This window comes from Pterocles gutturalis, unplaced genomic scaffold (genome assembly GCF_000699245.1).
Source record: "Pterocles gutturalis isolate BGI_N339 unplaced genomic scaffold, ASM69924v1 scaffold25706, whole genome shotgun sequence".
In the NCBI taxonomy this organism is placed as follows: domain Eukaryota; kingdom Metazoa; phylum Chordata; class Aves; order Pterocliformes; family Pteroclidae; genus Pterocles; species Pterocles gutturalis.
The window spans coordinates 20360-32748 of NW_010101192.1; the positions used below are offsets into that span (position 1 = coordinate 20360).

The 12389-nt window shown below is 48.5% G+C and overlaps 1 protein-coding gene across 1 annotated transcript; it reads right to left on the reverse strand.

Annotated features, from left to right (window-relative positions):
* Positions 1-1254: 1254 nt before the first annotated feature.
* CDC25A (cell division cycle 25A) lies at positions 1255-12006 on the reverse strand (the record flags this gene model as incomplete). The annotated part of the gene is made up of 15 exons (XM_010082641.1): positions 1255-1395; positions 2728-2839; positions 3226-3356; positions 4089-4187; positions 4292-4354; positions 4723-4815; positions 5146-5298; positions 5807-5881; positions 6535-6609; positions 7518-7646; positions 8447-8548; positions 8935-8971; positions 9116-9151; positions 9868-9922; positions 11921-12006. Coding segments are annotated over 15 exons (1387 nt in total), but the record flags the coding sequence as incomplete, so codon positions are not given.
* Positions 12007-12389: the final 383 nt, after the last annotated feature.

The window sequence follows — 12389 nt, forward strand, 5'->3', positions numbered from 1 at the left end:
TCACCAAGAATTTAAAGCGTGAGGAAGATGAGCTACAGCGACCATCAGGTGCTGCTGCAGCAAGCCCCGAGATCACTGGGCTGCTGCCAAGTTCAAAAGTTGGGTTTTGTGCAACACTGAGATCAGCAGCAGCTTTAGGGCTGGCACGGCCGCGCCGCGGAACCACGCGATCTGCTGGACATGGGCAATCTGTAGGGCTCAGATACGGGGCACATCGGCTGAGGGAGTTCCTCTTCCCTCTAGAATTACTATTTCCTGCCTTAAGGTGCTTCTGCTGCTGGAGAAGCAGCCGGCGTCAAGCCCCCGGCAGCAGGAGCGGTTCCAGACCAGGCTCCCAGGGTCGCTGGCGTGATGCGTCACAGCCGGGCTCTCTCCTGGACACAGCTCACGATAACGACATGCAGCCGCAGAGAGAGCAGGGGCCAGGAGCTGCTGCGGAGAAACCTGGTGACAGCTTTGTCCCCAAGTACGTCTGGGATCACCCGAGCTGTGAATCACCCTCAGCTCCCAGCAGTTCTCCCTCTTTTGAAACTCCTCTAAAGCTACAGCAGCAGCTAAACTCCAATTACTACCAAACAAACTCCAATTACTATGAAATGGAACAATCTAGAGTAAGCAAACACGGTGAACACGGTGTCTATGTACAAGAAGCAGTTTCCCCTTAGACTGCCTTCAGAAGGCTTCCCCCAGCGCAAGGCAGGAGCTCAGTGAGGTGGGAGCCTCCGGCTGTAACGAATTATTTCCCATTTCACTTCACCAGGACACAAAACGCTACAAAAACACAGAATCAAAGCTGCAGCTGAGAAAAATAACGAACCCACCCCCCCGACGGCAGGCTGCCCTTTAGCACAAACGAGGTTGAAGTACAAACCGCAGTGGTATTAGCTTCATTTGACTGTATTTAAATAAAATAAAGCATTTAAGAAAAAAACAACCAACAGGCACTAAAATACCCTCCCCACGCACCAGCCCAGCCCCCTGCACGTGGCGGGCAACAGCCTCTCCCCACTCCTCCGGGGCAGACTGCGGGGCGCTTGGGGGATGTCACAGAACGCCAGAAGCCATTTCCACGAGGCAGCATAACAAGAGTATTCGGACAAGTCAGGTCCCAGTTGCTCGGCTCAAGCCTGCAGCCAGTTCCATGGTGTTCCCAGTAAGACAGAGGAGGGGGGAGCTGGAACCCGATAACCACAAGCAAGACCCAGGCCCGGCTCCCCCCCGTGCTGGGCAGTCTTTGCTTGTTGGGTTCAGCTCTCAGAGCTTCTTCAGGCGGCTGTAGAGTTCCCTTTTGCTCTTCTCGCCAGCCCAGGTTCGGCTTTTGGTGCGGAATCTTTTTAAGTCTTCTTTAAAGTCCTCGTGGTGCATGGGGCGGTAGCTCTGGGGCTCGCAGAAACTCTGGGGAAAGAAAAGCTGGTGTCACTTCAACGTGCCACGGGAGCCGTGATCTCTGTGAGACCCACCCCCAGGGCCTGGCAGCCCCTGAACAACCATCACCAGAAGGAACAGCACCAGAGTCCCACCCCGAGCAGCAGCCTCGCACCAGACGTTGACGAGCAAAGCCAAGCGACAGCAGCTCACAGCCACTTCAGAAGCGATGGCTGTTGAATGAAGGACTCTCAGCGCTGTGCGCAGAGCTCTCGCCTCAAATTTTTGGCAGACAGCGATACACAAAGTACATCTATCCAGTATTCACCTTGAAATAGCTCAGAGTTGAAGAACACTCCTATCTGGGGAGTGCCAGCCCCTGCCTCTCACGCCAGCCCATTGAAGGCCACCGTCGCCTGTTCCATGCTGCCACCTCGAGGCACTCGGTCCTCCCACCTCGGGGAGAGGATACCCGCAGCCCAAAAAAAAACCCAGGCGTCCACCTCCCCAGGGAGCCAGCGGAGCACAGGGAGAGCCAAAAAAACAGGACAGCCCTCGCTGCCATCAACACTGCCATCCCCCGCGGCGGCCGAAAGGCTGAGAGCCCCGACATCCCCCTGGGAAGCCTCCCCCAGCCCCACCCCAGCGGCCACAGAAAGGCCAAATATCTCACAACGCCCCAAGGCACAGAGGAGGAAGGGAATCCACAGGGCAAGGGCCTGGGGGGAGTAAAGGGACAGTCAGGCTGCAGTTTGTGTCAGAAGAGCAGGAAGAATGGGCTGGAGAAGGAGAGGATGGCCACGGAAACACTGAAGCAGCAGAAGCCAAGCGATGCGAGAAATGCCGCCCGCACAGTGCTGATAAGGGAGCTGCTGGGCACTTTTCAGTTTCCTTTTCTGAATTAGAGGCTGAAAACTCAAAGCTGGAGTTTGTCAGTGTTGCTATTTTAGCACAGCGTGAGACTCCAGGTTTCCATTTGTTACACAGCAACTACTGTCAAGCCTCTCTCCTATCCTAGTCCTGCAGGCTGAGCAGCGCTCAGTTCCTTCTCTGGATAACTCCCAGGTAGTTGTTACAAAAGGGCAGAAACCAGTTTTATATTTGACTCTTGACACAAGTGGAAAAACCTTTCAGCTACAGCACCAAGACAGCTCTGAAGGACGGAACAGGCTCCGAGAGCCTCGCTGACAGATTTTAACTGCTCGCAGTCCACGAGAGCACCGTGAAATGGAGCAGGAAAAGCCACCCCAGCAAAAACCTCACTACTGCAAAGAGAGCCCTGATTGAGTACATCGGTATTATTTATCTATCGTTTCTTCTTCTCTGAGTGCAAAAGAGATTAATTTAGAGAACGTTACTTACACGGCATCGTAAGAAGAAGTCCCTGTAGCCCCCCTTCAGGATGTAGAGCTCTGGGTAGTGCAGCTTGGGGTATTCGTTCCCCAGCCTGTCCCGCTCTCTCACAAACCGGCACCTGCAGCAGGAGAAGATCCTCCATTAAATCTCACACTCAACCAACAACACATAGGAACAGCCCTCACCCACAACTTCCCACTCCCCGGGTTACAGAAGCAAGCTGCTGCCGATCACAAGCGGGCAGACAAGCCCCACTGGCTGCAAAACTGCGGCTAGAGGTCTTCCCCCTCTGCCTCTAAGCATTCCAGCGCCCCAGCCCAACTTCACCACGGCCGTTTGCACCACGGGCAGCATCACATCCCTGCCAGGGGTGACAACCGCCACCTGCTCCCGAGAAACTGCGTACGAGGCAGCATGCCAGCACAGGAACCAGTGCCGCCCCGACAGCTCTGCTCTCGCCTAGCACAGCAGTCAGCTCTGATCTAGGGGTGTGGAATCACGCACATTCGAGGGCCCCGCTCCGAAGAGAACTCGCAGTGAAACACGATGATCACTCGCTTGTTCTCCGACGGCTTAATTGGCTTCTTCAGCAGGTACTCTTCCACATCCTCTTCCATGTGCAGGTTCACAGCACCCTGTGAAGGCAGAGTCACGCCTGAGCACGCGCAGTGAGTGGAGGAGAACAGGAACAAACCCATCCCACTGCTTTGCGAGCTGTCTCCTCATCTTAGTTTCTTACAGGAATTCTAGCAGCCCTCTCTAGCCATCGGGAACACAGCTTCAAACCCAAGCAGAACACTACAAGGAGTCTAACACGGACGCTGGGTGGCCCAGACCCGTTTCAGGTGGCCATTACAACAGCTGTAGGCTGTGGCTCGCTGGATGTCCCTTCCCACCTCACTGCATTTGAGGGCTGGCCAGCTAGCTCAGGCAGCAAACTTCAATTATGTTTTGCACAGCCATTCGTTCTTTGACATCTGTGGTTTAAATGCGGTTTAGTATTCTAATTTTAGCTTCCCTAGATATCAGGATGCTGGACACCGAGTATCTTACATCCTCCTCTGGAACCGTCTCCTGCTTGCCCCATAGGCCAGCTCCTCCACTTAAAGAAAAGGAATGCTCCCTCCTCTGAGGGAGAAATAATTTTACAGACCACATGTGAGCAAAGTGCCCCAAGATTCACGCAGGGCGTAGGTGTGACAGGATCCTAGACCCCCATGAGGCACTTGGGCACCTCAGCTATAACGTATCCACGTGGCCTTGGACGCTCGCTAGTAAAGAGCTGCCCCACGCGGTGCCAAGGGACCCCAGTTTGCCTTAGGGGCAACTTCAGACAACTCCGCATTGCGCTTACGGAGCCAACATACCTTGATGTGTCCTCCTTCGTACTCATATGGGTATCTACAATCAATTATCACACATTCCTTGATGAAGCTCGCAAACTTCCCGGTCAGCACAGACACAATCTGCAAAAAGAAAGAAGTTCAGTTGTTTTAAGATGGTTTTGTGGCGCCTTTTTTCCCCCCCACCCCCAGTAAAGAATTTTTCTCACTCTCCCTGGAGCACATACCATTTCCGAGTCAATGTATTTTAAATCTTGATGTTTGCCATCGACAGTGTGGAACAAGTAACCCTAGAAAACAGACAGCAGTCAACTGAGAATAACCCAAGCGTGAGCCACAGAGGCAACAGCACAGCGTTCAGCAGTTAATTTTATAACACAGATACTTTGTTGACAAGCAAAGCCCAAGAGTTAAAACTAAGAATTCTAAAATTCAGGGACAGAATTTTAGCTTTTACTCCTGTACTGAAGGGGTTTGTAGATCTTCTTGAATAACCACAAATGAATCACTTCATGTCTAACTCATGAAAGCGCCCTCCTCACCGACAGCCTTTCCTCGTCACTGGAATACGTTCTGTTAAAGAAGGGAGGTGCCTTACTTGGGCCAGCTTGAGACACCTCTACCAAAAGAGATCATTAAAACAAATCACTCAAATTACCTTTGAGAAGTCACCAATGAGATCTCTCTGGTCGTTGTCCAAAATGCTCTCGATCTCTGCTGTGGAGGACTGTGTCTTCACTATCTTCAAACTCTAGAGGAAGACAGGTTAGAGATCAATGCCGAGCACCGAGAGCAAAGACCCCTTTCCCCAGAGCATGACAGAAACCTCAGAGTTCATTCTGGAGCCCTGAACTACGACTCCCCAGCTTCCCCTTTGGATTCAAGCAAAATTCAGGCTCAAGGGTAGGCAACTGCTGCACCAGCTCCCCCAATCTCCTGCACTATGCCCAGAGAATGCAGTTTTGCCAGGTCAGCGATTCACCTCAAAAAGCTGTCTCATTAACCTTCATCAACTAAACACCTCTATCAGACCCTCTCCTCATCAATGCCGAGTTACAAAACTGGATGCCAAGCCACCAACCGTTGAATCCTCAGAAGGTGTTCCAGGCAGGCTTTTCCTCTTCTTGCTTTTCCCTGGAGAATTCTCCTCCTGGGACCTCTCCATCCTTTTCTGGGTGGTTCTTCCTGCACCATTAGGCAGAGATGAAGAGCCAAACAACCGGCACCGTTTGGCCTACGAGAAAGGAGAGCAGTCAAGAGCTGTCTAGCACAGATTTAGCTCAGAAACTTAGCAAGCCTCAGACTCGCAAACTATCACAAGTTTTGCCTTCTATAAGACACAGTCCCTGTGTAAGGAGTTTTTTGCTGAAGTCTAAACTCCCTTCGCAGCCCAGTGTTAGAAGATCAGGCACCAGGCACTCCAGGTCAGCCTGCGCAGAATGTGGTCAAGAGGCAGCTGATAAGGGAAGTCAAGATCTCCTTGCATTTATGAAGTGTTTTTGTACCAAGAAAGCTAACGCCTATACACACACACCATGAGCGTGTTCCACACTGACAAAGTCTTCCAGGTGAGCAGGCTTTAGAGATCACAACGGTGAAGGGGGTTTATGCCACGTCTCATTTCCTTGTTGTTTTTCGAGATCCAGGAGCAGAGACAGTGGGAGCGCTTGTCCCGGCAGTGAAAACAGCCGCCAGAACAAAGTCCTGGGAGAGCACAACGGAACAGAGACGAGAACACTCACCCGATTGTCCGCTCTCCTCATGACTAGTGGTGCAGTCCAGAGGCTCGCCACATCAGATGGCACCTCCTCATCGTTCTGAGAAAAAAAAGAAAGTTCATTCTCGTCTGTTTTGCTGTGGGCAGAGACTGTAAATATCTACAGCTTCTGCACAGCTTGGGCAAACATTCCAGTTGAATTCAGCTGTCAGAGCAGTGTTAGGAATTTAACTCCATTTCTAGGCGATGAAATAACAGAGTTGGGACATGTTGGACAAGGTAAATAACATCAATTCATTGATTGATTAACAATGATATTCCTCTGAAGCTTTAAGCATTTCAAATTCAGCTAGGAACAGTCTTCTATTTAAATGTCTCAAAAGCAAATATCACCTCTAGCTCTTTCAGCAAGTTTCTAAATAAAAATGCCAACCGTTCAAATAACTCTCTAGTAGCACAGTTCTCATCTACCAATAAGAACAGTAGCCATTCTTAAATGAACTGCTGCTCACGCTCCAAGTAAATCCCACTGTCTGCACTAGGAAACAGCACATAAATGATTCAGACACTGAAATGTAAGAGTTGAAAAAGACAACGATGATGATGATAACTGATCTTCCAGGATTCCCTAGGCCCTAGCTGTTTGCAGTTTGACTTACCACACTGAATTCTGCTAGAACATACATGCACCATGGACAAGTATGGTTGTCAGAGACAATTTCGAAATGTCCATCATATTTCCTTTGTACGTACCTTCAAATCTTGCTCATCCAACAGCTCTAGGAATCCATCATCATCTTCGCTTTCAGAGGAAGTCAGAGAAGACCACTATCCTGTTCACCTGGGGATATCTCACCCATGGGAAGCTGAGAGAAGACAGAGTTAACATCCCACCTCTTCACTGCAGGCTGCCGTAACCACAGAGGTGAACCCACACCTCTCCTGCACTACATAAAAGGTGGCAGCTATTCCACCACCTTGAACACACTGACTTCAGCAAACCCCAAGTTCCTATACTTTTGTTTGACCCCTACAACAGCAGAGCGCTTCGTTAGCCTCGTTAAGCAATAACTCTCTTCTCTGGAAGAAGCTATCCAGCGAAGGTGTGAAGGAGAGAAATGGGTCATGTCAGTAGGAACAAGAATTAACACGAACTCTGCAGTTGCTAGGTGTGAAATCAGGAGTACTAGGCAGGACGAAGGGCTGCTAGATTTAAGGAGCGGAGACAAGACTTAGCCCCCCAGCTCTCTTTCTGTACCAGGACCCACACCATGTTCTTTCAGTTACTTTTTCTAAGCAATAAAATATGAATAAGGTAATTTCATTCCTGCATGTCTAATCTGGCCATAAGAGTGTGTTGCATCTACACAGCTGGCTTCATTATTCCAAAAGCATCTGCCTCAGTGTAAATATCTACTTTATTGATGGTGAAAACAATGACAAACGGAATTCCTCTATTCCACATCAACATCCACACGGCCTTGTCTGACTGCAGCACAGCCTCAGCTCTGCGCTGACTCATCTTTCACAGGCTACAGAACAACCCAGGTTTCAAACTCCTGAGCATCTCCTAAGACAAACCTGACAAGAGTTTTCCTATCCAGCAGACAGACAAGTTTTTCTGTTTGGCACATGAGTGGCAGTGATTAACAGCATTGTCTTAGAATCCTGATGCAATTTTTCTTCCTCCCAATCTACGTGCAGAGGATCGGGCGAGAATTAGTTGCAAATAACACCATATTACTTACTGTCCGAGCTGCAGATGAATTCTGCCTCGGTCCAGGAACACCTTTTCCATCACGGGAATGGACATGCGCAGAGCTACGAGAAGCTGGTTTGGTTGGCTTCTTAAACTCAAACGATTCCTGAATTAAAAAAGAGCAAAGGGATAATTTTTAACAAAATTACAAACAGCATAAGTTGCTAGGACTTTTTTTTTTTTAAGCTACCTGATGTTTTGGATTTCAGTTCCCTGCTACCAGCCGGAATAGTCCGAAGGAGAGTATTTTCAACTTAAAGATGTCACAATCCATTTAACATAACCAAGCTTTCATCCTCTTGATATGACCCACAGGCTTAAGGCTTTTCTATTTCTTTTGTCAGTCAAGTTCTGCAAAATAAACCACTTTTAAAGGCAGCCAGGGCTGGCTCCTGACACCAGCTCTTCTGCAGAGACCTCTCAGAGTGCTGCCGATGGGATCTCCAGCAGCAAGGCCTCTCATACCAAGCAGGCAAAAGGACACTTGTGCTGCAAGGAACAAGGGGTCCCCATGTCTGGGATGGAAAGAGATGAGGTGATCCATCTCAACAGCTTTCTGGAGGCTCCCCTCGTAGCTATCTAAAGCCAGCAGTACCGATACATTTTCCCTTGCCACAGTCTGAAAGGAGTCAGGTTCAGAAGCACGAAGGTAGAGCTGCGCAATCAAAATCTTCATAATTTTTATCGACCTATTATCAGTTTGCAGCCACTGTATCAGTGCTGTCACACCTCACTGTGAGTTCCCCCAAAATAAGCTCTGCAAAACTTCGTTATGTCTGAGCTACAGCCTGGTGGAGAGGAAAAGCCTTTTTCCCCGCATCTGCTGTCAAAGGCATGTGCTAATTCAGCTTCCTTGCCACCCCCTCTTACACCCTGTCATCACAGGAAGCAGACAGCGACACTTACATTCTCCTTATTTTCATCTTGTTCCAGCGGTTGAAAAGCATCACTGTCCAGAGAATCGGAATGGCTTCTCTTCAGAGCAGGGCTGCATCCCAGGAGGCTTTGCTGCAACGTTCGTACAGAAGTTCAGTACTGTGCAACAGAGTCTGTGCACAACTACACTTTCAGCAAACCAAGGGTTAATAAAGGCTGTAAGGTCTCTGACTACTAATTGGTGCAAACTATGTGCAGGAGCCTTTTACACTGACATTTCAGCACAGGTAACAAAATGCTGCAATGGCACTAGTGACAAAGCCATGTCACTGAAGCTTCACGCTAATTTAAATGAGATTTGGAGTTTACAAGCTGTAATTTTGACAGTTTTAATTAAGCACCACAGCAGCTGTTCTTGAAGACAGAAAATTAACAAGTTATAGACTGTATCCAGCTAAAAACACTTAACATGCTAAATCCATTAACATTTATACAAGACCAATATCACCATCACTTACTGGCAGTGAATGTATTCTTCTGAAAGGCATTCGCATGCTACAACGAAAGAGAACCAAGATTTATTTCAACATTTTGGTTTAAAATACAGTAACGTGAGTAGAACTCACTATCTCCCCCCCAATACAACTCCGTAAGCTACAACAGTCACTGACAAAGAAGTTAAAATAGAAATGTACTTACTGCAGCCTGCTGGATTCAAGAACTGCTTTCTCAAACCTAAAAGCAAGCGAGACACCTCACAGTTAGAACCGAAGGATCGTACACTAGAAATCAACCTTGTATTTAAATCATGAAGAGTTATGCTAAGCAGAAGCCAACATGCTTCTTGATGACACTTTGTCTTTTTCAAAAGCTTTATAGCAAGCTTATCCCATCAGAGTTTTCAAACTACTAGCTAGACTCCTTCTCCTTTCCTTTCCTTGAATTTTCAGCATTGTTCAGGCAAGAGGCTAGGTTGAAGGAAGAAAAGCTCGGTAAATCAGAGACCAAAAGCATCTGTCCCCCATCCCTGGGGAAGAGAAGATTGGGAAAATAATAATAATCTAATTGAGAGTGGCAAATTCAAAGCTAAGAGCAACTGCGTGGTACCAGTTAAGGCACATACAAGCTTAGAGTTTAAAATCGCAGCTTAGATGCAGCTGGGTGCAGGCTCAGCCTCCTGGTGAGATGCTAATGTTGTGCTCGGTCTGGTTGGTACAACACATTGACTCAGACCCCAGACTCGTTAAGTGCTCTGGGGCATGCAGCAGACAGAAAACCTGCCACCTCAAGCTGCAGAGCCCTACAGCATGCACTTCGAGATGCTGAAGAGAGAGGAGCCCGCTGCACACATGCCAGCAAAGGCAAAGCCACGTCCAGCCTCTCGTTAGCCTACGTTCGTTAATGGTGCAGGGTGAAATGTCAGAAGTCAGGCTCAGCACATGGCTACGTACGTTTCCTCCATGATATCGTTTGAGGTTGCAGGACCAGGCGAATCCAAAGCACAACCTGCAGAGGAGAGAAAATATTTTCTACTGAGCACCTGGGAAACACAAATTCTTGGACATCGCTGGATTTCATCCAAAAGACCCCGAGCTCGGGCAGGAATCTGATGTCGCAGGTTCACTCTGCAGCCTCATCTCCATGTAGAAGTGAACAAGTTACAGATACTCCATCCTGTTGGGCTTTTACCATCGATAATCAGGTGTTAGTGCTTGGGGAAAAGCAGGAGTAATTAAACAAAGCACCCCTAGCCCTGCCTAGGATGTCACACAGAAGCGAGTGCTGCCCCGCCGCATGGAACGCTCTCTGCTTGTTCTCTCAGACCTCTTAACCAACAGCTTGGTCCTTTAGGATTTTTAAGCCATGTTTTCAGTTACACCTCTTTACAGGAAGAAATTCTGGGCTCATTCAAAAAAAGTAGCCAAAAGGCCCTTCTTAAAGCACGTGAGGGTACTGGAAATAACAGCAAGCACTCCACGAGCACAAACCGAGGGAAACGTTACAGCTACGCAGCATTTAAGCACAGTCAGATATGAAGCCTGCTTAAATCCAGCTCCCCGAGGAGTTCTTGTATCACGGTGGTATTTGCAAGCCCTAGCGACGGGCCAACAGCTTACCAGGACACTCTCTATACCATCATGACAAGACTTGTTGCTGCTCCAGTGACTGTGAGCTAAACAAGCAACTACAAAGAATTAATTTGATTAACACCACAGGTAGTGGTCTCAGCACAGCAGAAACCTTAATCGTGTTTTGTAAGCACTTAAGACCTGCTTTGAAGACAGGGGGAAAAAAAAAAAAAAAAAAAAAGAAAAAGTCAACAAGAAAGCAGAGATTTAGCAAGCTTGGCTGTTCTGTCCCACTCAGTGGTTCGTGAGCTGTGCTTGTGTTTTAGGAGTTCATAAAGTTCCTTTGAAGGCTGAAAGTACCACGCAGTCAGACTGGTGCATAAATTCAGATGGAGACACCGATTTCCATCGCTGGGCTGGACCAATGAAGTATCAGAAGCTTCCCTGATTCTACAGGTTATGGGGTAATAGCTTGTTTCATTTCCACTGATAAAACATCTCATCTGAAAGGAAAATACTTTGGGGCAAGTATCAGCACTAAGACAGAGCTCCTCATGTGGCAGATAAACCATCAGCTTGTTTTAACAAAGAGCTGCAAAAAACCCCAAACCACAAGACAAACCCTGCTCAATGGGCTCGACTGGAGCGTGCGGAGCAGGTTAGCACAGCTTGGGTTTAAAGAGAGAAACCACACGGGGTTTGCTTTCATCAAAGGGCAGCAACTCCCATCGGTCCCATTCAGAGCCCAACACAGATATGCGACGGGTCCTGACAATGAAGAATGAAACCCTATCTCCCCGTTCTCCAGACCACAGCCCCAACACGCAGCTATAAATGCTCACAGGCCAATATCTGCAAGACGCCGCAGCCCAGAGAATGGTGGGAACCCAACTCCTAGGGAAGCCTGTCTGGGGCTAACTTGAGCTGCCTTCATCCTCGGCTGTCTCAACTGCACGAGAGGTTGACACACTCACGATAAGGCGGTGAACTACTGCCAGGTACCGGGCAGAACACCAAGGCAATCAGAAAATGGCAGTGATAAACATCCTGCTGCAGGACAAAGCGTGACAGAGCAGGAACCATGTCTTAACAGCCATGCTAAGGAAAAAGGGAAAAGCCATCTCTGTCAGAGTTCTCCTCCAGGGGCAGAACCAGTTTTTCCTCCGTGCTAGCTCTGCTGCTAACATACTGCAGGGCAATTCAAGCAAAAAAACGCCCCCACAACCCAAGCCATGAACTGCAGAAGCTTGCCAAGCGATGGTTTGCCTGTCTCCCTCCTTTCCAGGGCGCAAGAATGAGAAACAGCTGCAGAGGGCTGCAGGCAGGCAGCACAGGTTCTCGATCCGAACCCTGGAAGCTGCCTGCAGTGGAAGCCACGTAAAGATCCAATACTTTTTATTTCTTACCCGTTATTTATTAATTGAGGAAGCCGTACCTGAGTCTGTTGATTCCGATGACACTGTCCTTTGTAAACCGTTCGTGTTCTTGTTTCCTGTATCTTGATCAGCGTTTTCATGCTGACTGTAAGGGAAGACAGGAATTTGTTTTAAACACTCCCTGAAGCAAGAAATACAATACACCCAGCACAGGTAATCGTAACACAAAACCTTCATCATCAGCCCAGGGAAAGGATCCCAGCTCGGCAATCCTGCCGACCACAGGCTCTTCTGCTCCATGTGCTGTTGAGTGCACAGACAATGCCATCAGCAGATGACCGCACCCGCAAACATGCTCAGACCTAACACCTCCAGGGACTTAAGCTTCAGCATCCTTTTTTTTTAACCTGCACATGCAGTGCCGATAATATTAGAAGTCAGGCTTCCACAACAGAGACAGAGTCATTTAAGACAATTATTATCCCAATCACCTCTCTGGTCACCTCGCACCAAACTACCAAGCTTTTC